Source organism: Myodes glareolus, chromosome 7, assembly GCF_982192425.1.
Source record: "Myodes glareolus chromosome 7, mMyoGla1.1, whole genome shotgun sequence".
In the NCBI taxonomy this organism is placed as follows: domain Eukaryota; kingdom Metazoa; phylum Chordata; class Mammalia; order Rodentia; family Cricetidae; genus Myodes; species Myodes glareolus.
Window position 1 is genome coordinate 94,420,490 of NC_142032.1, and position 26,646 is coordinate 94,447,135.

At 44.4% G+C, this 26,646-nt stretch overlaps 1 protein-coding gene across 1 annotated transcript in view; it reads right to left on the reverse strand.

Moving 5' to 3' along the window:
- Positions 1–26,646, reverse strand: part of Swap70 (switching B cell complex subunit SWAP70) — a 59,602-nt gene that overhangs the window by 24,580 nt on the left and 8,376 nt on the right. The window contains exons 2-3 of the mRNA XM_048460177.3: positions 15,216–15,356; positions 1,118–1,291 (exon numbers count right to left, since the gene is read on the reverse strand). Of these exons, the coding sequence (XP_048316134.1) occupies positions 1,118–1,291; positions 15,216–15,356 (315 nt within the window). The remainder of the gene's footprint in view (positions 1–1,117; positions 1,292–15,215; positions 15,357–26,646) is intronic.

Here is a 26,646-nt window from a genome sequence, read left to right on the forward strand (position 1 = left end):
CAGTCTCTCCCCAGCCCTGGCCTCTCAAGCTCCAGCTGAGTATTTTCCACAAGAATAGTCTGCCTACACCACAGACATGCCACACCCTCACCAGGCACCTTTAGTGAGCACGGGTCACGGCACTACGTCAAATGCTTCATATATGTCAACCTGTTCAGCCTCACAGGGTGCACTGTGGAAAACAACCGTCTCCATTTTAAGATAGGGAGACCCAGACTGGGAGATTAATTTGTTACTCTGTGGATAAATGATAAAGTCAGGTTTCAAAAATCAGTCTGTTTCAAAAGGCATGTTTTAAACTAAAACATTGTGCTACCTCTAGTGGGCCAGGACTGAACCTTGCTTGTACTTCTCCACAACCAGGCCCTATGGATGTGAGAGGACAGGAACAGAGGATACAGATTTGATCTGCTGGTTGTGACACTATCTAGTACAGCGCAGTTAGCCTGTCCTCTGCAGACGACTCTGAGACCCAAAAGTTCAGCCACAGGACTCAACAACATCACAATCACAATTTCATGAATGTAGCCGCCTCATACAGGAAACTGTCATCATGATTCATAAAGATCCTGGCCTGGTCAAACCTCTCCTGCATCCCTGGTTCCCAGAAAACAGCACAGAGACCTTATTCCTATTCCCCACTGCCCACACTTTGGAATTCCTGGGGGAATAATACAGGAGAGGTGACTTCATTTGCTGTGGGAGGTCCAGGAAACAGCCAGCACCCTAGACTTTGAAACAGGACTAGCAGTACCTACTCCTAACACAGTGAGAGAACATTCCGGATTCTATGTATTTCCCACAGAGCATCAGTTGGTTCTTCCACAAGGACTGAAAATCATGTTGTCCCTTGTACTGAGCAAACAGTCTTCAGATATCATGAGGATGGACTCATCCGCAATCATGGCAATTCTAAGAGGGAGCCTCACTGTCCCCGCAAATCTCCAAGGGTGGGACCTATCCTCAAATCCTTAATATGTCCTGAAAAACTCAACCTGTTTTTGCCTCTGATCCAAAAAATACTGTCTCAAATACCAACACTAAATCAACACAAATGTTTGCTGGCCAGGTCTACTCATACCTAGACATCCAAAAACTCCCCAAAGCCACACCTTACCTCTTCTGGCACAATAAGTAATGGATACTTGTCCTCAGACAGAAAGTTGAAAATGACCCACACTTTAAATGCGTCATCTTCTGTAATGAGCAGTGGATTCTTTGTGAGGTTTTTCTTGACACAGAGGGTCCAGCACATCCTATTGAATTCAATCTTGTCAAAGTTGTCCTGGACCTAAGAAGGAAAGAAGAAAATTTGTGAGCCAGCCTGAAGTAAGGTCACACACTACAGTGGGTCTCTACTGAGCCTGGGCCATAGCCTCATGTTCAGGTGTCAGAGAGCAGGGAAAATGAGGGCCTGTCCTTGCCTGTGTCTCCATGTGTGGTGGGGAATATTATTTTAAGGGGTATTACTTTTGTTCATGTTGCCTTTGCTTAACTCTATGAAGCTGTGTTACTGTGCCTGTCTAAATCACCTGATGGTCTAATACAGGGCTGAATAGCCAATAGCAAAGCAGGAGAGAGAAACGGGCGGGGCTGGCAGGCAGAGAGGATAAATAAGAGAAATCTGGGAGGAAAAAAAAAAAAGGATCTGGGAATGAGAGAAGGAGGAGGGCTTCGGGGGCCAGCCACCCAGCTACACAGTCAGGCGCGGAGTCAGGAGAGAGATGCAAGGGTGAGAAAGATAAAAGCCCTGAGGTCAAAGGTAGACGGGATAATTTAAGTTAAGAAAAGCTGGCAAGAAACAAGCCAAGCTAAGGCTGGGCATTCATAACTGAGACCAAGTCTCTATGTGTGGTTTATTTGGGAGTGGGGTGATGGGCCCCCCAAAAAAGCCAAAAGAGTAAAAACATCACACAACACACGTGAGACAGGTTTTGTTCCCCCACGAAACCCTGTGAAATTTCTCCCAGAAGGGTTCAAAGGCCGGACAGATCAATACTGGAAAATGCCCACTGCAGAGGACACAGGGAAACTGAGGCTATAGAGATGAAGACTGGAGCAGGAAGAGGCTGGTCACTCATGGTAAGGAGTGGGGACTTCATCTGCACTGACAACTGAAAGCTCAGTGATCTTCATTTTTAAAGCCACATTCTGGGACAATACGGGAGGCACCAAGGAGGAGCTGGTGAGCAAGACAACCGGGAGCAAAGCGTGTATTATATTTACAGGAGCAAAGCGTGTGTCATTTACTTTGGAGAAGTGATCTGTGTCGTGTGTCGGGAGACCAGACTCCGAGGAGTGGAGAATGCTCTCGCTGCTCTGTCGTTAGTCCATCTCGTACCCCTGTCACTTCTACCACGTGTGGCAGATCTGTGGATGAAGAGGCAGCAAGGGCCCCAGCTTTACTTGCTTATTTATTTAGCCCCAACACCATTTACTGAAGACTAATTTGTATGTGAAGGTCAGGGGATGTCTGTCAGGAGTCAGTTCTTTCCTTCCAACATGTGGATCCTGGGGACCAAACTCAAGCTGTCAGATTTGGTGGCAAGCAGATTTACCAGATGAGCCATCTCAACCCTTCCATCCACACACACTTAGGTGCTAGGAATGAAACCCAGAGTCTCATAAGCGCTAGACAAGCATCTGAACTTGTCCATCACTCCTAGCCCTGACTGAGACCTCATATTAGTCTTCTAAGTTAAATACCATCCCTGTTTTCTAGACCAGGAAACAGTTCAAGGTCACATGACTGGCACACATCAAAGCTAAAGCTTAAAGGCCAACTCTTTCCCCTATGTCAAACCACTTGCAAAACTCAGTAGATGGAGGTCCCTGTGTGACTCAGGTTACCTCTGCAGAACTAGTTCCAGCCACTGCCACCAGCCTGCCCACATCATGAAAAACAAAAAACATAAGTGAAAGATAGGTCATAAGGGAAACAACGTGTGCACAAAAGTGTGGGTTCATGCTCAGCCTTGATATAGTCTCGTTCGTTCGTTCCTTCCTTCCTTCCTTCCTTCCTCCCTCCCTTTCTTCTTTCCCTTTCCTATCTTCCCTTTCTTTCTAATTTAACTTCTTCCTTTCTTTCTTTCTAATTTATCTTCTTTATTGGTTCTTTGGGAATTTCACATCATGCACCGTAATTCTGGGGATTCACTTTTCTAAGTGAACAGAAGTCAAATCATAAAGGACTTACAATTAAAAAAAAAAGTACAGATGCCAGCTTGGTACTTAGCAGAAAAGTTGGCATTCAAAGCAGACCTTAAAGGATGCTGAAGGTCACCTAGACGGCTCAGGTAAAGGCTCTTACTGCTAAGTTTGATACCTGGATCCCACATAGTAGAAAGAGAGAACTGACTCCCATATTAAGTGGTTCTCTGATCGTCACACATACATGCATGTTACGGCATCTACACGGGTGCACACACTTTTGTTCATTTGTTTTAAATCAGGTGCATTGACAAAGACAAGGAAAGGCATGAGAGGAGATGACTAGCAAAGGCATGGTGGCAGCGGTGTGCACTCACATGCACGGGACAGTGTGTAGCCAACTTGGGCTGACCAGCAGGAAGATGGCAGATCAAATGCCAGAGGCAAACTAAAGTAAAATTTATTTATGCTACACCTAAGCACGAGGGGAAACAAGCAAAGGTTTTAAAGGTAGAACCTGGCTCTGTGTTTGTGAAAAGCACACTAAAAACACTGACATATTACATAAGAGTGTAGTGTGAATTCTAATTGGTCTCAATAAGAGTCAGATACAGGCGTTAATGTTGAAAGATCAGAAAAGCAGAGCAACCAGCCAACTACTAGTTCTTAACCTCTACTGAATCCTCAGATCAAAGGGCGACCCTGTCCCTGCAAAACCTCAGACTGAATCCTGAGCTCCTGTCTCCTCCTGCCTTGTATTCCTCTCTCTGTCCTGGATATCCCTTCCCATCTCCACCCCACTAGTGTTGGGATTAAAGGTGTGAGCCACTACCGCTTGGCTCTGTTTCTCTTTTAGACTGATTCAACCTCGTATAGCCCAGGGTAGCCTTGAACTCACAAAGATCCTCTGCCTCTGTCTCCCTAGTGCTGGGATTAAAGGTGTGTGCCACCACTGCCTGGCCTCTATGGCTGACTAGTGTGGTCAGCTCCACACTCTGATCTTCAGGCAGCTTTATCTGTTACAGCACAAACTATCACCACACATAAGAGGATTTTCAGGAGATAGAAGGCAGGGGGATCAGAAGACAGTGGCAGCAACAAGGGGATGTTGGTAGGAACGCATGAGCACCAAACACGTGCACAAAACTCCCTAGCTTTGTGAAGGAAGGGAGGTGTTCAGCTGTGGGCATCTTCAAGTTGATGTTCTAGGAATATTTAGAGATATCCAAAAACAAAGAAGGGGAAATACAACCTACAAGAGGCGGATCTGTGAGGCAACAGTTAGATAATGCCAGCCTGGTCTATATGGGATCTCAAAAAAAGAAAAATAAAAAGAAGAAGGTCAAAATCAATTAAAGACCTAAAACTATACAACTTCTCAGTGGGAACAGAAGTAACATTTCAAGACATTCTATATTTTTGGTTGTGAGCCTAGCCTCTAACAGCGGAGCCACCCCCAGCCCATCTCAAGACACCCTAACAGCAGTGGAATCTTGTCTTTAGTGAGCATGCACTTAAAAGAGGACAATCACAGAAAGCTGAACACACCCCTACAACTCAGTGACATTACCCAACTTAACAAGGGCTCAAAGAGAGAATTTAAATGAGCAAAGGGCTTGACTAGACAAGCATATATATATATATATATATATATATATATATATATATATATCCAGAGAATGTCTACAAATAGCCAATAAGCCTATGAAAAGATGTTCAAAATCACTTCTCACAGGGAAATGCAAATCAAATACAATGAGCTATCAGCTCTTACCCGTCAGTAAGACGGCCACAACCAAAAAACGTAAGGTGAGAACAAACTGAGACCCCCCCCCCAGCTTTTTTTTTTAATTTTTGGAGACAGGGTTCCTCTGTGTACCCCTGGCTGTCCTGGAACTCACTCTGTAGACAGGGCTGGCCTTGAACTCTGAGATCCGCATGCCTCTGCCTTCTGAGTGCTGAGAAAATGGAGCCCTTTGTGCGTTGCTGCTCAGACTGAAAATTGGTGCGGTTACTGAGAAAAACAGTCTAGGCGTTCTTCAGCAATTAAAAATGAAACCATCACCCAACCCAGCAATCTCATTACTAGGTAAATATCCAAAAGAATGGAAAACAGGAGAAAAAGGGGGGAGATTCTAGACCCCCGCACCCACTGCAGCACTGTCAGACAACAGAGAGAGAAAGAAGCCTATGCATTTACCCCATCAGTAAAAAGTACAAAACCCATCACCTCTCAATCAAGTAGAACTCAAAACAAGAGAATTCAAAAGCTTTTGCATGAGGGCATATGCTAAATTCAACTTGGATTCCAGGAATTTCCTATACATATGCCAAAATATGACTTTTGAAGTTCTAAAAATAATAAATAAATACATGTGCTCTTGCTAAATACAGTCAAGCATGGTGGTATACACCTTTAATACCATTACTCAGGAGGCAGAAGCAGGTGGATCTCTGTAATTATGAGGGCAGCCCAGTCGACAGGGTGAGTTACAGGACTACACAGTGATAGCCTGCCTTTAAAATAAAAGAAAAGAATAATAAGCCTACCAACTATTTGACTATAGGATGCTCTGATCATATACAGGGTAAGAAGAGGGATCCTCAGAGTCTGTCTGCGCACACTTCTGAGAAAGGATCACCAAGCAACAGTTCCAAGAGTACAGAGGAACCTCACCGTGGGAAAAGCACATTGTAAAAGCTCACTTGCTTCTGTAAATCTCCAAGAAAAATTACTTGGGAGGGGCTCATGAGGCCTGACTATCAAGGGAGCTAAGGACTAAGAAGGCTGCTTGGGGAGAGGAAGACTCAGTCCTCAGTAAGGTGGCCAATGGTGTGGGCACCCTCCAGCAGAAGCTCCACACCTGTCCCCATAAATGTGACCCTGGCTAGATCAGCGGGTCGTAGAGTAAGCCCAAAATATAACAGAAAGGCATGGGAATGGGATCAGGACTTAGGAGGGGGGACGTCGAGCTAAGAGGGAGATAAGAGAGAGCAGAGGGATGAGAGAGAGCAGAATATTTGTGTGGCACTGTCAAAGAATAAATCAATCTCAAAGTAAGTTCACCTAAAATCGCTCATCCGTATGCAGCACATAGCACAGAGCCTTTTCTTACATGAGGGAAATACGCATAGGATGCAGGTGATGGCTTCCCTGGGGAAAGAATGAGGATGAGGACAGAGCTCAGAAAAGAGCAAGAGACAAGCAGCAGGCGGGAGACATCCAATCCTGCTTCACAAACGCCACACGTCCTCCGTGTGTCTGTCTGTGACAAAGGTCCCACTGTGTCTCCTCAGCTGACCTCAAACTTATGCTCCTCCTGCCTAAGTGCCCTTAGGTTCTAGGGCTTTGGCCTAAGCCATCACACCTGGCTTCAGCTGAGCTGTACGGAAATGTTTATTACTTGTGTGAGGTTCCATTTCACATAAGACACAGTTGCTACCTCTTATTTCCTTGTCTCTGTGAATCTGGGAACAGTGAGGCAGACTAACACATCAAAAGCTGCACTCCTCTGGCCTCCACAGGTGGGGAAGTCACACCCAGGGTCTCCACACCCAGGTGTGGAGTGGAGTGTCTAAGGACTCATAAAGGACTTCAGGGAGATGACAAAGTGTAAGAGACTGTTTATTATATCAAGTTACAGCTTGCTCTGTGTTGATTGTTGAAGGCTTAAAAATAAGAGTCTTTCCCACCTACTCGGCTGGAGATGGTTCTAAAAATGAGGAAGAAAAAAAGAAGAAAAGGGAATTTTTCTGTCAATGAATTTGTAAATAAAATGTGATATATCAATACAATAGGATATTATTCAGCCACAAAATATAAATTGTTTATATATCCTATAACATGTACGAAACATGAAAGACACCAGACACAAAAGACTACATACAATTCCACTAACCCATGAAACAGAACGCAAGTTACTAGTTTTCCAGGGAAGCCCCCCCCTCCCCGCACGACACGGAGGGATGGACTGAGAGTGAGCCAGAAGAGTACAGGATTTCCCTGAGGGATGATGGAGCAGAAAATGTCCTGACAACTGCTACGTCGTACACTTTAAAATGGTAAGGATGAGCTTCGCAGGGCGGCAAAGCAAGAGGATTGCTCAAGTCAGCAGCCAACAGGGACTACACAGCAAAGATACGCGATCTCATCTCAATCAGACACAAACCAAACCAGGCATTGGTAGTACCTTAGTTTTTTTATCAGACACTCAGGAAGGAGTGGCAGGCAGATATCTGTGAGTTCAAGGACAGCCTGGTCTACACGGAAAGTCCAGGACAGCCAGCTAAATACTGCCTTAAAAAACAACAAAGGGAGGAGGCACTGGGGAGATGGTTCAGTAGATAGAGTGTTTGCCACACAAGCGTGAGGACCAGAGTTCAAATCCCCAGACTTCACCTAAAGCTGGGCGAGTACCACGTGTCTGTAATGGCAGCACTCCCATATACAGAGAGATGGGGCCAGAGCCCTCACAGGCTAGTTAGCCTAGCATAAGCAGTGGGTAAGGAACAAAGAGGTCCTGACTCAAGAAAAGTGGAAGGCAAGAACCAGCAGCCAAGGTAGTCCCTGCACGCCTGCACACACACACACACACACACACACACACACACACACGCACACACAAGCACAGACACACAAGGAAAAAATAAAAGACAAACAGTTTGGGCGGCAGCTGTGACTCAGTTGCAGGGTACTTTGCTGCCTTACACTAGCCCTGGGCTGATGTCCCGTATGTCAGAAAACAAGACAAGTTTTATATGACTAGAAAAACATAATCATTTTATGAACCATAAAACCAGAGCAAAGGTGTGGAGCTAGGAAAAGGCGGAAGACTCTTAATGTGGTCACACACATAATTCTTCCTTCAAATTCCTTCCAAGCTCTGCATTCTCTGGTAAAACGCTATATTTACTAGAGTTCAATGGTTCTCAACCATGCATCATGACCCCTTTTCACAAGGGTCACCTAAGACCATCAGGAAACACAGATATAATTCATAACAATAGCAAAATTACAGCTATGAAATAGCAATGAAAATAATTTTATGGTTGGGGTCAGCACAACATGGGGAACTGTATTAAAGGGTCACAGCATTAGGAGGGTTGAGAACCGCTGCTCTAGAACACACACACACACACACACACACCACGGAGCCTTTCCAATATAAGGGCATATTTTATTCACATCTGTCTGCTATGCAGGGTTCATTTGTTCATTTGCTTACATAGTTGTAAAGGAGCTGTGTGGTGGCTCATGCCTATAATATTAGCCCTTGGAAGAATGAGGCAGGAGGACTGCCATAAGTTCAAGGCCTGCCTGGGCTACAGAGTCTTTTAAAAACAATGTAAGCATTCACTGGGCACCAGTCCCTGAACTAAAACTGGAGGGCAGTGAGCTGACCTTGCTGGCACAGGGCTCACACTCCAGACGCTGAATCAGATCCCCCAACACTACTGATAATAACGGAGAAGCACAGAATGCTGGAGAATTCCAGCACTCTGAGAGGGTGGGGCACTACCTGAGGAAGTGACCAGAGGATGAACAAGAACTGGCTGTGTTCTAAAGTGAAGGCATGACAACAGCAGAGGAAGCAGGAAGAGCCGAAGTAATTAGAGGAACAGAGAAAAGGTCAAAGCCGTCACACCGAAGTACACAGCCCAAACGTTCAATTGATAAAGGCATGAACAAAACATGATACATCTGTGAGGGAATGTTTGGGGAGGGGAGTACTGAAGGAATATCTCTTCGGTTAAGAACATTTGCTGCCCTTGCATCTTCTCAGAGAAACCCAAATTCATGGCTCATCATCCTGACGCTCTCTGCTGAACTCTGAGGACACTGCATGCACATGTATGCATACACACATACAGCACATGCTTGAATGTACATACACACACAAATAAAATTAAAACTAAATCCTTAAAAAAAAAAAGCTTTAAGACTATGATTCTAGCCGGTCAGTGACGATGCATGCCTTTAATCCCAGCACTCAGGAGACAGAGGCATACAGAGAAACCCTGTCTCAAAACAAAACAAAACAAAACAACAACAAAAGAATATGATTCTGCAGGACAGCCAGAGCAACACAGAGAAACCCTGTCTCAAATAATAATAATAATAATAATAATAATAATAATAATAATAATAATAACATTCTGCCGTAAGAAAATAAGACTGTTCCATGCCAGGCGAAGATGGCACACACCTTTAATCCCAGCACTCGGGAAGCAGAGGCAGGCAGATCTCCGTGAGTTCGAGGCCAGCCTGTTCTACAAGAGCTAGTTCCAGGACAGGCACCAAAAACTACAGAGAAACCCTGTCTTGAAAATTCAAAAAAAAAAAAAAAGGAAGATTGTTCCAAGGATAAGCCTGGAAACAGGTGAGGTGACAGACAGCAGACACAACAGCTGGGCATGGGAGGATTCCACCATCAATGAATGCCAAAACAGGCAGTGTGTAGACAAGTTCACACCCAGAGCTGTGGTGGAGGAGAGTATGAAGACTACAGAATGAAATTTTTTGGAAGGGAATAACAAAAACATCCTAAACTTGGTTGTGGTGATGGTTAAACAAAACTAGCCACATCAAAAACCACCAAACTATAAGGTTAAAGAGTTAAATTGCATGGAATATGAATTTGGTGCCAACATTGCTATTTTTACACACGTTATTTCTTTAAACCACATTGCTGTTGTATTTACTGTGCCAGTAATGGTCTTCGGGAGCATGAGGTCCCTGGTAGCTCTCAGCATGAAACCCCTGATTTACTCAAAAGCCCACAGCCTTCAGCTGCTGTGGTATAATGCTCTTGTACACTCATATTAGTTTAATAAAATACTGATTGGCCAGTTAGCCAGGCAGGAAGCATAGGCGGGGCAACCAGACTAAGAGAATTCTGAGAAGAGGAAAGGCAGAGACTGAGTCACCATCCAGATGCAGAGAAACAAGATGAGAATGCCTTACTGAGAAAAGATACCAAGCCATGTGGCTAAACATAAACAATAATTATGGGTTAATTTAAGTTGTAAGAGCTAGTTAATAATAAACCTGAACTAACAGGCCAAACAGTTTGTAATTAACATAAACCTCTGTTTTTCTTTGGGACTGAACGGCTGTGGGACCGGGTGGGACAGAAACTTCTGTCTACATTCAGCAAGGCATAGTGATGCATGCCTGCGATCCTAAGCCTACAAAGGTACAGACAGGACAATCAGGAGTTCAAGGTCATCCTTGGCAACTGAGCAAATCTGAGGTCAGAATAGGCTACATAAACTGTTTCAAACTACCTCTTTTCCTTCCAAAATGACAGGAATGCACATACAGCTCTCTATGATGCATAAATATGATGAAACTCTCTCTGGAAGGCAATTTGGTCATTGCAGCAAATTAAACCTACTGAACCTTCAGGCTTAGCAGTTAAAAGAACTGGCTGTTCTCCCAGAAGACATGGGTTTGATTCCCACTACCCATGTTGTGGTGGTTCACAACATCTGTAATTCCAGTTCCAGATTTGACCCTCTTCTTGGCCTATACAAGGCACCAGGGACACACATAATGCAGAGACATACAGGCAAACACCATGTATATAAAATAAAAGTTTTTTTATAAACTTACTTAACTTTAAAACAACAAAGGTAGATCCAGTGAGAAAGAACATGAAAGGACCTCGGCTAAACCTAACTAACAATACCATTCATGCTCAGTGACAGCTGAGAAATTTTAAGAGTCAAGTGTATAGAATTCAATTAATAGAAGAAACCAAGGAACAGGTTTTTTTTAAAAAAATATGTATTTATTTATTTAGCCTGCATGCCTGCACACACACCAGAAGAGGGCACCAGATCTCATTATAGGGGGTTATGAGCTACCATGTGGTTGCTGGGAACTGAACTCAGAACCTCTGGAAGAGCAGCCGGTGCTCTTAACCTCTGAGCTACCTCTCCAACCCGAAGTTGGGTTTGTTGTTGTTGTTGTTGTTTTTGTTTTTCCTAGACAGGGTTTCTCAGAGTTTCTCTGTAGCTTTGGTGCCTGTCCTGGAACTAACTCTGTAGACCAGGCTGGCCTTGAACTCACAGAAATCCGCCTGTCTCCGCCTCCAGAGTGCTGGGATTAAAGGTCTGTGCCACCACCACTTGGCCAAGGAACAAATTTTATGGGGCTCAAAATATGACTCAGTGGTTAAGAGCACTTGCTGCTCCTCCACAAGACCCCAGTTCCGTCCCCATCTGTTAACTCCAGGTTCAGGGGATCTGACGACCTCTTTCGGCCTCCTTTGGCACTGCGTGAATGGGGCACATAGACATGCATGCAGGCAAACACTCATGCACATACATCTCTTTAATTTCAGAAACTCTACCAAAAAAAAAAAAAACCACTTTAAAAAAAGAACAGGTTTTTAAGCAAGAAATGCAACTAGTGTGTGAGTAGCAAACATGGTAAGAAAATATAGAGAAGGAAAATTGCAGAAATGGGAGGCTGGAAGGGCAGAACACAGAGGCTGGGAGGCCTCAGAGGAAACACTGAACTGGTGTGCTGTGTGCTCCTCTCTAGGTGTGCTTCCAAAACACAAATGAGAAAAAAACAAGGGGATGCTGCTGGAAATCACGGGCATTGCCAACGTGAACGTGGCCAATGGATTACCAGCTTTAATCACATGGCCCAGACACACCTTTAATACCACAGCAAGGACCAGCGAGTCTCATCAGCCACAGACCTCACGGAAGAATGACTGTCCCAAAAGCCTGCCAAGGCAGAACAACTACTTTGTGTAGCTAGTTAGAAATTAGCTGTTTTTAAAGTAATAACTGACCAATGTCTTCAATTATTCACCATCAAGTAATCCAAGTACAAAATCTTGTTTCAAAAAGAGGAAGAGGTGAGGGGGGGAGGGGGAGGAGCAAGAGGTGAGGGAGAGAGGGGGAGGGAGGGGAAGGAGGAAGACGAGAGCCCACAAAACTGGGATTTCAAATCCTTTCACTAAAGAAGGAATTTAACAAAATTAATACTCAGGCAAAATATTTCATAAAGAACAACAGACTGCTTAGTCGCCTGAGGTCTCAGGAAAACTGGAAGTAAATTCTACCAGTGTGACAAACATCAGGAATGGCTATCAGGAAGTAAATGCAGAAGCCAAATATGAAAGCTACTTTTTGGAAAGCAGGTTTCAATACAATGAATGTATGTCAGGGCCTTAGACTATTCAGAGTAATACTCCAGACAAAACTAGAAGACTTGGAGAAAGCAAGCAATGCACACAACCACTAAAGAAGAGAGGCAATCTTAAAGCACTTGAGACAACCGGATGGACGCAGAGACAGTCTGAGATTCTCAGAAAGCTTTCAAAGTAACTCCACCCCTGCCTTCAACCATTACTTCCCCTACGTAGAAAATTATAATAATAGTGACTCGGGAAAAGAGGACTTAGTCTTTAAGAGTCCAGCTAAAGGAACACTGCTGGGGGAAGCTACACTGGCCCAGGGGATAAAGGTGCTTGCCACCAGGCCTAAAGACGGAGTTCAATCCTCAGACCCCACAGAGTAGGAGGAGCTGACCTCTCCAAGCTGACCTCTAACCTCCACAAGTGCACCCTCTCCCGCCCTCACACAGGCAATAAATACAGAAAACGTAATTTAAAAATCATTTTAATCTATTGCCCCCTATTGGCTGAACTGCTTCTACTCACAGGGCTAACACTGGGATCCAGCAAAGCCACATGAACTCGGACGTACGTCTAGCAAGCGTATGATTAACAGTTCATATTTTACCGCAGAAGGAGCATCAGCCCTTACATCTTCTGCTAGCATCCTTCACACTTTTGCCTTTTTCTCTAACCCCAAAGCCCTTGGAAGGCAGATGGCCAGGCAGCCAGGAACAGGGCTCACTATGCCACCACACCCTCACTGGCTCCACAACAGAGTTTTGCTCCAAATTTAGTGGTTCAATTTGGACTTTTCCAATGCTTCTATCTTTTCTCCTCAGTTACAGGACTTTAAACTACCAGACTATAATAGTGTTTCAAAACTTAAAATTCAAATCTAGAAACATACTACACCAAGGGGAACAAACTGCAGTAGCAGGGCACGGGGTTTCAGAATATGAAGCCAGTGGACCACGTCCTCATCGCCGACTCAGTCCGCACAAATTCTGACGCTGGAATTCCTCAGTATGTTCCATAATATTCTCTTTGTTTTTATTTTAGAAACAGGATTCCTGTAGTCCAGGTTGGCCTTGAACTTACTCTACTGCTGAGGGTGACCCTAAACTTTTAAAAATTTTTTTTAGATTTATTATGTATAGCGTGTTCTGTCTGCATGTATGCCTGCACAAAAGAAGAGGGCACCAGATCTCATTATAGATAGTTGTGAGCCACCACGTGAGAAATGAACTCAAGACCTCTCCAGCCCTGACCCTGAACTCTTGATCCTTCTACATCTACCTCCCAAATGCTAGAATCATAGGCATTTATCACCACACCAAACTATTGTCAAAACTTTTAAGATTATGACTGGGCATGGTGGTGTATACCTTTAATGCCAACACTCTAAAAGGCAGGGGCGGGAATCTCTATGAATTTGAGGCCAGCCTGATCTACATAGCAAGGGCTACATAGAGAGGTCTTGTCTCAAAAACCCAAAAGGAAAAAAAAAAAGAACTTAAGGTATAGAGTGTTCAGGCATACCTTAGGGCAATGATTCTCAACCTTCCTAATGCTGCAACCTTTTAATACATTTCCTCACGCCGTGATGACCCCAACCACAAAATTATTTTATTGCTACCTCATAGATATAATTTTGCTACTGTTATGAATCATGATGCAAATATCTGATATACTACCCCTAAAGGGGTCATGCATGACCCATGGGTTGAGAATTGCTGCCTTAGGGTGTGTCTGTGATGCCATTCCCAGAGAGGACTAACTGAAGGGAGATGGCCCATCCTAATGTGGATGGCACCATCCCATAACTGAAGGGAGATGGCCCATCCTAATGTAGATGGCACCATCCCATAACTAAAGGGAGATGGCCCATCCTAATGGGGAAGGCACCATCCCACAACTGAAGGGAGATGGCCCATCCTAATGTGGATGGCACCATCCCACAACTGAAGGGAGATGGCTCATCCTAATGTGGATGCCACCATCCCACAACTGAAGCGAGATGGCCCATCCTAATGGGGATGGCATCATCCAATGGGCTTTAGTCCTAGACTTACTAAAAAAAAAATGTGAAGAGAGAAAATGAGCTGAGCTCTAGCAATCATTCCTCCCTCTAATCTGCTTGTCTGCCCAGATGTGAGCAAGCAGCCTCATCCTCCTGCTGCCAGAGCCCCTAGCCCCTCCTACTGCTAAGCCTTCCACACCACGAGGCACTGTATCACAGCAAACCATGAACCACAGTAAGTACCTCCCCCTTAAGTCACTTCCTGTCTGGTATTTGGTTATAGCAACAGGAAAAGGAATCATGCATAAACTAGGATCCCGGGGGAAGATGTGATGACATCCTTTGAAAAATCTAGAATGAAGTTTGCTGTGTAATATCTACACAGCAATTACTGAATTATCACCCCCTTTGGTATTCGTATTTAACTCCATCACATCACACTCAATCTTTAACAACCACTGCCAGCACCTGGAAAACCCTATTTTCCAGGGTAAGTAAAGCATCCTGAGAGAAAACAGACACACAGTAACACAAACACATTTCAAAGAGGGAACCAACCTGGAAGTGTCAGTCCAAGAGAAGAGGAAGGGAGGACCAGAAGCTCAACCTCACTCCTTCCTATCTTCTGAGGCCTCCACACCCAGCTTTGTTTGTTTGTTTGTTTGTTTGTTTGAAGACAGGGTTTTCTGGCTGTCCTGGCTCTGTGGACCAGTCTGACCTTGAACTCAAAGATGCACTTGCCTTTCCCTCCCTGGTGCTAGGACTAAAGGCGTGTAGCCAGCTTCACACCTGGCTTCATACCCAGCTGCTTAAAGGTTGGTACCTTGGTGGGTACCAACAAGGACTGCACTTGATGCAGACAAAACAAGCAGAGCTGTACGTGGAAAAAAAAGTTAGCATCATACCTTTTCCAAAATGAACTTGTTTAAATATGGCATGTAGCCCTGGTTGGAGACAGGCCCTTCATCATCATCCCGGAAGTGCTCTTCCAGGGCAACAGGGTCGTGTGGAACCTTCAGCACCGTGCACAGGTTATGTGAAAGGACCTAAGAGGGGGGAAAAAAAACAGTGTAAAGACACCCACTTACGACCACACAAGCCCTAACTGTGTGGACACAACACAGTGGTCCTTGGCTCCTAGCAAGGCCGTTTCATAGTAACTGGTCTACACTAAGGAGGAAAGGGAGCGGTGGCAACAGAAAGTGTTCAGAATTAAACTTTTCCCTGTGTCAAATTCCCCTTGGATGTCGGAACCTGTTTACAGAAAGAAGCTGGTAAAGCGCTATAAAGCATTTTGGAGGTGTTTGAACAGGACAAGACACAACATATCTGGACTCATTTCCCATTGACTATAATGAAAGGACCACATTAATATATGAATATATCAAGTATTAGTTATTAATCTCTAAGTATACTAATATCTCTAAATTTTTATGACTTTAGGCTAAGTTTAGCCTCCGTATAAAAAGACACAAGACAGTCAGTCAGCCATAACAGATCTGTAATCCTAGCATTTAGCGCTTGACAGGTTTCAGCAGAAAACTGTGAGTTAGTCAGCCTGAGCAGCAAAGTTCAGGCCAGCCTGGGCTGGCTATCTCTTGTCTCAAAATCAAAATGGAAAAATAATCACAGATAGGCAAAGAAAAAGAAGTCTTGGAGCTGGAGATGCTGCTCAGTGGTAGAGAACTTGTCTGGTGTGCAGAGGCCCTGGGTTCCATTCGCACACAGAGACAAAAGAGGAGGGGGGAGGGGAGGGGGAGGGGAGGGGAGGGGAGGAACTGCCATCCCAGAGCACAGGCAAAGAGCTGTTGTTGTGGTACGGTAACCTAAGTGCACACTTCAGCACCCACAAGAGAATCAGCAAGCTCAGCTGTCTTAAGTTTTACATTAAATTAAAACTCCAGTTCCTTCCATTTCATTTACACACTCCGGACAGGTCACGTTACAAAGGCAAGGCTGTACTCTCTCCTCCAACCACTGTAAACCTCCCTAGATGTCAAATCCCAGGTTAATATATTTCCTATTTGTTCAGTATTATACATGTAACTACTCTTTGCCATGTTCGCTGGGCGGTGGTGGCACACACCTTTAATCCCACCACTCGGGAGGCAGTAGCAGGAGGAGCTCTGTTCATGACCAGCCTGGTCTACAGAGTGAGGGCCAGGACAACCAGGACTACATGGAGAAACCCTATCTCAGAAAGGGGAGGGGGAGCCACATTCATCCACATAAGCATCTTCAATTTCATTAAGGAAGTCATCTTCTGCATACACCTATTTTCAGCTAGGATCTTTAGATTAAAGTCTAATCTATAAAAAGAACATTTGCATATCTTCTCTCTATACTGGTTTTGCTTCTCAAAGCGTCATCTGTGTGGAGATCCTTTCGTGCATGCTCTGCCGGTTTTAAGGAAGTCAATTTACTAATGGGCCTAAGCCCCGCAAAGTAGACTTTTACCAACCCTACACAACAGGCTGAGGTCCTCACACAGATCCTGTACATCCCAGCAGAGCCTCCGAGAGGAGCACAGTGGAGCCTTGCACACCAGTCGGCAAACCTAAATATATTTCTTCCTTTATCTATCAAATATACCCTAATTACCCTAACAAGGTTTTGTAAGGTTCGATTTCAAGACTGTAAAGTGTTTAGAAATCACAGAGAAAAGTTCTCATGTAGGGCACAAATACCATCCAGACGTAAAGATCACTTGGGACTTTACTAAGTAAAAATCCCCAACCACTGATTAAATTAGGGTATGTCTATAAAATGTTAAGATCACAATGAAGCTCACTGTATACTGATAGGAAAACAATCCCAAGACGAACTACACCTTTTTCTACGCAGGGTCTGCAGTTCAGACCCTGGAACTGGAGCTACAGGCAGCTGTAGCCGCCATGTGCCTGCTGGGAACTGAACCCGGGTCCTCTGCGAGAGCAGCCAGGGCCTTAACCACTGAGCCATCTCTCCACCCCAGCCACACTTTTAAGGGTACAGTATCCAAGTGTCACAAGAGAAATGAAAAGGGAGAAAAAACTATGGAATTCTGAAGGAATACACAGGAAACTAATAAGTGGGGGGCAGGGACAGAAGGCAGGATTCACAGCAGCTTCTTTAAAAATTAAAAAAAAATTGTTTTTGTTGTCTGTTTCCTGTTCTTAGAACAGAACCAAGGGTTTTACACATGCTAAGCAAGCACTCCACCACTGAGCTACCCCACACTCCGTACCTCTCCTTTCGCTTAAGTTCAAAAAAGAAAGAAAGAAAAACAAAAGACAAAATTTACCTAATCACGGCCTGGGAGGTGGCCCAGAGCGCTTGCTGCACAGACATAATGGATAACCTGAGTTCAGATCCTAGTACCCACATAAAAAGGAGTGGGCCCATGAGTTTGTAACCTAAAGAGAGAAGGGATGGCAGCCGCCTGTAATCCCAGCACTCAGAAAGCAGGGACAGAGGATTCAGGGGGCAAACTGGCTGCATAGAGTAGCTGGAATTGATTCAGGGTTCAGAGTGCACAGCAATTAAGGAAGATACATAACATCAACTTGTGTGCATGTACCTATGTGTACCTAAACCACCACACACACACACACTTTGAAAGAATAAATGGAGGGGTGTCTGGGGATACAGTTTGGTCGGCAGAATTCTTTGCTAACATGCACAAGGCCCTTGGTTTGATGCCCAGCATGGTATACGGCATGCACAGTGGTGTGTGCTGATAATCCTAGCATTTGGATGTGGAGGTAGGTTAATCAGTTCAAAGTCATCCACAACCAAATACTGAGTTCAAGGCTAGCCTGGGACATTTGAGACTTGAGATTCACCCCTCTCAAAAAAAAGGGGGGGGGTTAAATAAGTAAATAAGGGTGGCTTTTGAGTAGTAAGAGACAAACAGAAAACATTCCGTATGGAGGAATAGGATGTGAAAAACAGCTGACTAAATGAAGCCAAGCTCTCCAGCCCGAGGAAAAGGCTCAGGAGTTAAGAGCACTCGTTGCTCTTGCAGACCCAGGGTAGATGTGCAGCACCCACACAGTCATTCACAACCATACCTAACTCCATTCCAAGGGATCCGATGCCCTCCTCTGGCCACCTTTGGCACCAAGCACACATGGTGCACAGACATGAATGCAGGCAAAATGTAACACACAAAATAAAATGAAAAACCTAATAAATTTTTCTTAAACATTTTTAAAAATAAGATTAAATTGAAAAATATAAAGCAAAGCCTAAGTAAAGCCCATTCTCTCCTATGCCTACCCTATTTCTGCACTTGGGTCTCACAGCGCTCCACTGAAAAGTCTGCCATGGGCCCTGGGCACCATCTTAGCACCCCTCTCGTCTTAGAAACAGGAAGTACTAGCACAAAGAAATTAAACAGAACTTTCTTGACGAAGGTTAGCAAACAGAACTGAGAGCAAAATTCGGTTTCATCACCCTTGCCCAGCACTGTCTAGTAACAAACCTGACTTCAGTTCTCCGAAGAATGCTGCTCCTGGGAATTCTTCCCACAGCGCCCCTCCCACTTTCAGGAATTCTCATTTTCCCTAATGAATCAGATCAGCTCGTTCTACTTAAAAAAAAAAAATGCTGCTTGCTGTTTGTACGTGGAGGCGCCCTGTCTGCCCCATGGTCCTGAAGATTTGGATGAATATGCTAGACTTCAGTACTGAACAGCTGAACCACACTCTGTAAACACAAGGGCAGCTGCATTTACCTCCCACAACTGAGCAACTGAGGTAGGGTTTTTTTCTTTCTTTCTTTTTCTTCTTCATTTTTTTTTAAATGTGCATTGGTGCTTTGTCTGTACTCACATCTATGTGAGGGTGTTAGATCCTTGGAGCTGGATTACGGACAGTTATGAGCTGCCATGTGGGCGCTGGGAATTGAACCTGTGTCCTTTGGAAGAGCACTCAACACTCTTAACCACTGACCATCTCTCCAGCCCTCTGAGGTAGTTTTCTTCCCACACTTAATCATGCTATAGTAACAAGCACTGTGAACCAGACCTGGGCCTTAGGGTGATGTGGCTGGTTTGGTCTCAGTATCCTCAGTATAAAACGAGGAGCTGAGTTTAAGTCTAAACTTTGGAAGGAAAAACTCCAATGCTTATTTGTTAATCCAAATTCATTTCATGAATTAATTCTACAAAGAGTCACCATTTGGAGTGATGGTTCAGCTTCGTTACAGTTTCTTTTTATATATACAGTAAGGTTTAAAAAAGAAGTCTTCAAAGAGGTTAACCACAGAAGCTAACACAAGACAGATAAGAAACGTTCTAAGGGGACATTACCTTTCGTCAACAGTTCTTTTAAAAATCTAGACAATACCTTGTTTTTGGTTTTTGGTTTCTTAACTTAAAAAATATATATATAAAGAAATCAAAATTTAGGGCTTAGGAAGTCACCCAGTCAGTAAACAGTCTTGCTTCTCAGCCATGAGGACCTGAGCTCCATTGCCAGTCCCACGCAGAAATGTTACTCATGATGACACTTGTAAAACCCAGCCTGGGGAGGTGGGTGCAGACAGGCAGAAATCCCTGGGGCTTGCTGGCCAGCCAGTCAAGCCTAATTGGTGAGTACCAGGACAACAAGGGACCCTGTCTCCAAAGAAGTTAACAATATTCCTGAAGATGACACCCGAGGTTCTTCTTTGGCCTCCACAAAGGATCAGAAAGTTTCGTAAACCTCCACAGCAGCCTGGGTCTTTTAGAGTAGGCCCTCACCATCCACTCGTCTACCTCAGAGACTGCGAAGAAAAGTAAGGACTAGAGCTATTTTTACAAATGAAGATATTAAGTCTGAGGATTCGAAGATGTGCCCCAAACTCATCTTGCATGTCCCGGCACTGGGATTAGAACAGAAACCGATCACTCTGGTCTCTCCTTGTGCCGCCTTCTCTCTCCTGGTAGATTGCCTTGCCTATAAAGAGAGAACGCCAAAGACACAAGCTGTGTCTAGGCTTCAGGGATGGGCTAGTGCCCCCTCGGCCCCACCAGTCAGGTCCCCAGGGCCCAGCAAGGGGACAGGCACTCAGCAGAGCTGAGTCAACCCCTGTGGTGAAGAACCACTACAAACCCAACCAACTTCTGTGTGGAAACGCTCTTCTCCCAGCACAGCCTCTGAGGAAACCACTCCCATAAGCATCAGCCCTTTCTCCACACGAGAAAGCAGAAAAACAGATCGAACATAAGCAATCAGAAGCAAAAAAGACTGCAAGTCCCTATTTGTAAAAAGGATTGCCACGAGCTGCTCTAACCAGAGTCTGCTAGCTGCCTGAAAACGCTGAATTTATCCCACTTCAAACGCCTGCTCCTTCAAAGGCCATTCTTCAGCACCCACATGATTGCTAAGCAACTTTCCTCTCTGTCCTTCGTCTGAAGAATAAATCATTGTTACACAATAAAATATCCACATCCATGCCAGAAACTCATCTCTCTGGGCCCTTGATGGCAGCCTGCTGCTGACCCCGCAGGGCCTCTGCTCTGAGATGACCTGCGTGTGGCCTTTGTGCGGGGCTTGCATTTATGCTTTTAAGCATTTTGCCCCAGTTATCATAAAAATGAAATCTAGGATGGTGGGCGACTAAACAGGGCTTTACCAAACACACTACTGTTGAATGTTCACCGTCTTCCCTCCCAAAGATGTAGAGATTCCAAAGGCTTCTTTGAACCGCACCCCCCAGTCACACACACTCCCCTTTACAGGATGTGCGCAATGGGCAAGACCAGCACAGAGGAAAGGGGGTGGAGACCGCTATTCCAAACACTCGCACAATTACAGAACTGTAATTCATAACGGGTGATCCTTTTCAAAACACGAAAATTCCTGTCTGACTTATAAAATTTCAAGCTAATGGCAAGTTACCAGAAAATTCTCCCTAACAATAAGGCAGAATGATCAACTTCCTACATCGTCGATGCCCTGCCTCGAAGCATTGTCTAACAGAAGTCCTGCCCCTTTCCCCATGGAGTCATGCTCCCCTTCTGCCAGCAGCTTCGCCTCCTGCGTATCCCTGCTGCATCTCGGCTGCTTCTTTTAAATTATTTCCATTCTGTTCAGTCTCAAAAAGGAAAAAAAGAAAAAGAACAAACCCTCAGTTCAAGTACAACCAATTACCATCCTAGACACTTTTACCAAACGAACCTCCAAGCGCTACTTGTGCCAAAGGTCTACAGAATTAGAAGCCAGAGAAGCATCCGAGCTCCACACCTGTCTTCCCACAAGCCGCCTCCAAAGGACTAGCCGTGGGGCCAAGAGTGGCTGCAATGGAAGAGACAGAGTAGGACAAGGAGCGTCTCTAACCCCAACCACGTCTTGATGCCTTCCAGGGAAAATGCACCACTGCGCTATGCATGTGCCACTGAGTTACATTCGAAATGAAAAGGCTTTAATAAATTATTTGGGGTGAATTCATCAACTTCATAATCAACTTACTAGAAAACACTGGTGAATTTCGTCTCATACATTTTAAAGGTTCTCTTTCAGGAAAAAGATACCCAAGCAAACAAAAAGGCTAATGCCACAATTACTTTATACTACTCTTAGAAACTTTTTTAAAAAATAAAAGGAAGATATATAACAAAATGAACAATGGACATAGATAGAGAACTCACAGAGCAAACTGACAACTAAGAACTGTAAGTATTTTCCAAGTTCAGGTTAAGACTGAACAACTGAAGCCTAGAGCTGGCTGCTGTGTGTGATTTTTGGTCTGACTTATGTCTTTACATCTTCAATTTTTTTATTAATTGTGCACGTGTTGGGAGCGGGGATGGGGGCAAAGGGTGTGCATGTCACAGCACACATGGCAGTCAAAGACAACCTGTAGGAGTTGTTTCTCTTCTTTTACCATGTAGCTCCCAGAGGAAACAGACTGTTAGGCTTGAGAGCAAGTCCCTTCACTGTCCCACCTCACTGGCTCCCAACATTTGATTATTTCCTGGGAGGAGGGAAGGAACATGAGTGCACAGTGGAAGTAAGGAGGCCAGAGGGGACTAAGTTCTCTTCTTTCCATCATGTGGATTCTAGAGACTAAACTGAGGTCGTCAGGGTTGGCAGCAGACACCTTCACCCACTGAGCCATCTCATCTGTTTATAAAGGAACTTTTAAACATTTGGTTAAGGTAGTAGTAGTTTTTACAAGGAAACTACACTTAAGGAGTTACAGCTATGTGTACGGCACTAGCCTTTAATCCCAGCACTCAGGAGGCAGAGGCAGAGGCAGGCAGATATCTGAGTTCAAGGCCAGCCAGGGCTACCCAGTAAGACCCTGTCTCAAAAAGAAGCCCTAAACTATGTATATTGCATAGAGATTATCCTCTGAATTGCATCTTGTTCTGTTGCTTGTTGGTTTTGGAGGGGTTGTTGTTGCTCCTCTTCTTGGTGTTGTTGGATTTTTTGGATGGCCAGATATTGGTTGTTCTGTTTCTGAGACTCAGTCTTTGAAGCCCAGACTGATCAAGGGTGACTGTAAACTCCTGATCCTCTACCTTCAAGTACTGTAACTACAAGAGTGCGCCAGTCACCGTGCTCGGCTACTTTATTATTTCCGTGATTTTATACTTTGGAGTGTACTACAAAAAGATCAATTTCTACCCTTTCTTCAAAGATAAATGAATCAGTGGACAAATAAATGATAGGATACTTAGCCTTACTAATGTGGATTAAATACAAACTAATGTGGATTAAAATAAGCTTCTCTTCTGCTGAGTAACATCAGATACTTAAGCAACTACACAGCATCTATTGCTCACAGACTCAGCCTTTGCCCTGCCAATGTCTGGTGCTGGAAAACGCAGAGCCGCCGTTCTGATATCGCACAACTGACAGGCGGAGACAGAGAGAGACGACAGAGAAGTGACCTAGGCTTTGGGGCATGTTTAGCAGCATGGCTGGAGGAAAACAAAAACATCTCAAAAATCTATGAATAAAAACCAGTAAAATAAAACAAAATACACTGGCACTATGGAACAGCTCCCAAGTGTTCAGAAGGATGGGATTTGTATCTCTGTGCTATGACACTGAAAGATGCTCCCAGCACAGAAAAGAAGATCTTACTTACATAACAGCATGTATGTCTGTCTCAAATTTTATATAATATATATATATATATACACACACACATACACACACATACATATGTACATACATACATACATATGCCTGGGTATCTGCACACATGTGTGCATGCACAGATACTGGGGAAGGACTATTAAAAAAGACGACCACCAGATGTGGCAGTGTACACTGAAGGAGAATTGAGGCAGGAGGACAAGCGTTTTACGTCAATCTGGACCCCACAATGAGCTCCAGGTTGCAGTGACACCCTGCCCCCCCCCAAAAAAAAGCCATTCGTAGAAGGAAATTCCAATAGGTTTCTCATCTGTGACTTATACATCTGTTCACATTCCTTAATGGCAGGGTCCTTCATCCATCTGCGCAAACCCAGAAAAACTAATAAAGTACTTCATAGAAACTAGCCAACAAACACTGCTAAGACAAGGACACCTGAAATCTTTCAAGATCCTTTTCTCTGAGTCTCCTTACACGTACGGGCACTTTTCATTTATTCTGCTATGCTTCCAGAGAGAACTTTTAACTGCAATTTCTACTTCAGATAACTTCCAGAGGTATTAGTTGTTCACACTGTTGGAGCTACTCAACCATAATGCATCAGGCTTGAGCTCTAGCGAGGCCGTCTCACTCCTTGACACGCAAGTATAGGACCAGCCTTGCATGGATGACGCCCTGGGGTTGGTCCCCACATCCTCAGGTACAGATGTCTAAGGAAAGGACAAAATAAGGATAAAGCGTATGGTGGAGGGCTCTGGAGTAGGAGAGAGAAATTAGGCAGCTCAATGTAGTGCCCTCTTCTCTAAGAGAAAAATCTGATGCCAGTGTATAATAATGAGCAAGTCCTCAAACCTGAGGTTTACCTCTGCTGCCTTCTCTATGGACATCTACAGGTGGTGCCTACAACATGGCTTCTATCCTAACCAGCCTTCTGGCTAATATTCGGGGAGACACATCCAATGACTCCTCAAAATGCAGGAAACCCCAGATAGTACCAAACCCCATATATACCGCATTTTCCTCATGTACCAATAATAAAATTTAATTTACAAATTAAGCCCAGCAAAAGATTAACAATAGCCTGAATAATGATAACAACAACAACAACAATAATAAATGAACAAGTAAATCAATATACTATAGTAAGTTATTTAAAACTTGTGGACTATTTATTTCTGGAATTTTCCATGTGATATTTTAGGCTATAACTGATCACGAGTAACAGAAGCCATAGAAAGTAAAAAAATAAACCAAGGATAAGGGGAAGGAGAGAAGGAAAAGTACCCTATGACTTAATCGTCTCATTTAACAGATAAAATACAGCAGTAGAGGGCTGAAGCAATGGCTCCTGGCTAAGGCGCTTGATGCCAAGCTTCACAACCAGAGCTCCAACCCCAGCACCCACATGGTGGAAAGAGAGAATGACCTCCTGAGAATTATCCTCCAATCTCCACGCTCATGCTAAAACATGCACATACCCCTCCACCTGCAAAGTAATTAAATGAAAAAAAAATAACAGAAAAGTCACCTAATCCAGAAGGACCTCAGGATTTTAATCCAGTCCAACCTATCAAAGTCTGCATCAAACAGCTCCACTGTGCCACTGAGACCCGGGGCAGCGGCCCACAACCCTCTCAGCTCCAGGGTAACAGCCACCTGGACTCCCGTGCATCATCCTGACTGGAAAGAACTGCTGTGCTCTGCTCCTCAAGGGCAGAGCGTGCCCCTCTTTCCACAGCTCAGTGAAAAGGCGACACTTCCTAATGAAGTCTCTACACTCAGAACTACTGCTTTTGTTCTTGACACGGGAGGGGGTAGGAGGTCTGGAACTAAAAGCCTTCCGTAGACAAAACTCTGCACTAAGTCACATACTCCTGAGCTCCAGAATAGCATTTTTGCTATCTAGTGTCATTTCTGGCTAGTCCACCATGCACATATGCATGTCTTCCTTTTTTAATTTTCCTTTTAAGATATCTTTATTGTGTATACAGTGTTTTGCCTGCACGTATGCCTGTACATCAGATCTCATTGTAGATGGCTGTGAGTCACCATATGGTGGCTGGGAATTGAACTCGGGACCTCTGGAAGAGCAGCCAATGCTGTTAACTTCTGAGCCATCTCTCCAGCCCCATACATGTCTTCTAATCCAAATTAAGCATGGCAAAGCTAATTATTTCTAAAGACACAAAAGACATAGGAAGCCTGGGAATGTTCTAAGATACCTAGTTCTCAATTACTGAAGTCTCCTCCTAAACCACCTTTCTTCTTCCCACACAAAAGTTAATATATGCATTCTTCTTAGTAAATGCTTTTCCTCTCAACTGCTGAGAACTGCAGCATCAAGTAGACTTGGAGTAAACAAGGACTGTGCATAAGTGACAGAATCTTCTAGTCCCCAGCTATCCAGGTGGCAGAGCGGGGAAGATCCTGTGAACCATGAGTTCTAGGCCAGCCTGGGCAAAACAGTGAGAACCCCCTTTCAGCTCAGTACTATATATAACCCGCCAGCCCTAGGATACTGAGGAAGAGAATCACCCTGAGTTTTAGGCCAGTGTGTACTACAGAAAGTTCCAGGCCACAGTGTGAGACTTTGTCTCGTAGGATGAGAAGAAATAACAGGCGCTGAGACATAGGCTACCCTTCGGTTTCTGTGTGAGATAGGAGTGAGAAAGAGAACCCGGCAGCTCTGATCTCCTCCTGTTCACAGACAGGAGGAAGGTTCTGGACATCCCTCAGCTGGGCAGGATGAGAAATACCTGCTGGCACGCTTAGAAAGCAGGTACCTGTAGCTTCGTTACTGTGTGCCTGTGGTAGTGAGACCCAAAGGAAGTGGGACTCAGGAAGGTTGTAAGCTCTGAGTTGTAAGGTCAGAAATGCTGGGTTGAGGTGATCGGACAACACCAACAGTACCCTGAGATTCATGAATTATCTTCAATAAGACAAGAGTTTACACCTATTTTTTTTTATTAAGATTTATTTCTTTTGGGGGTTGGAGAGATGGCTCAGTGGTTAAGAGCACTGCCTGCTCTTCCAAAGGTCCTGAGTTCAATTCCCGGCAACCACATGGTGGCTCACAACCATCTGTAATGAGGTCTGGTGCCCTCTTCTGGCCTGCAGACATTCACACAGAATATTGTATACATAATAAATATATATATATATATATAAAAGATTTATTTCTTTTATGTGCACCAATGTTTCATCTGTGTGAGTGTGTCTGTGTGTGCGTATACTGTGTGTGTGTGTGTGTGTGTGTATACAC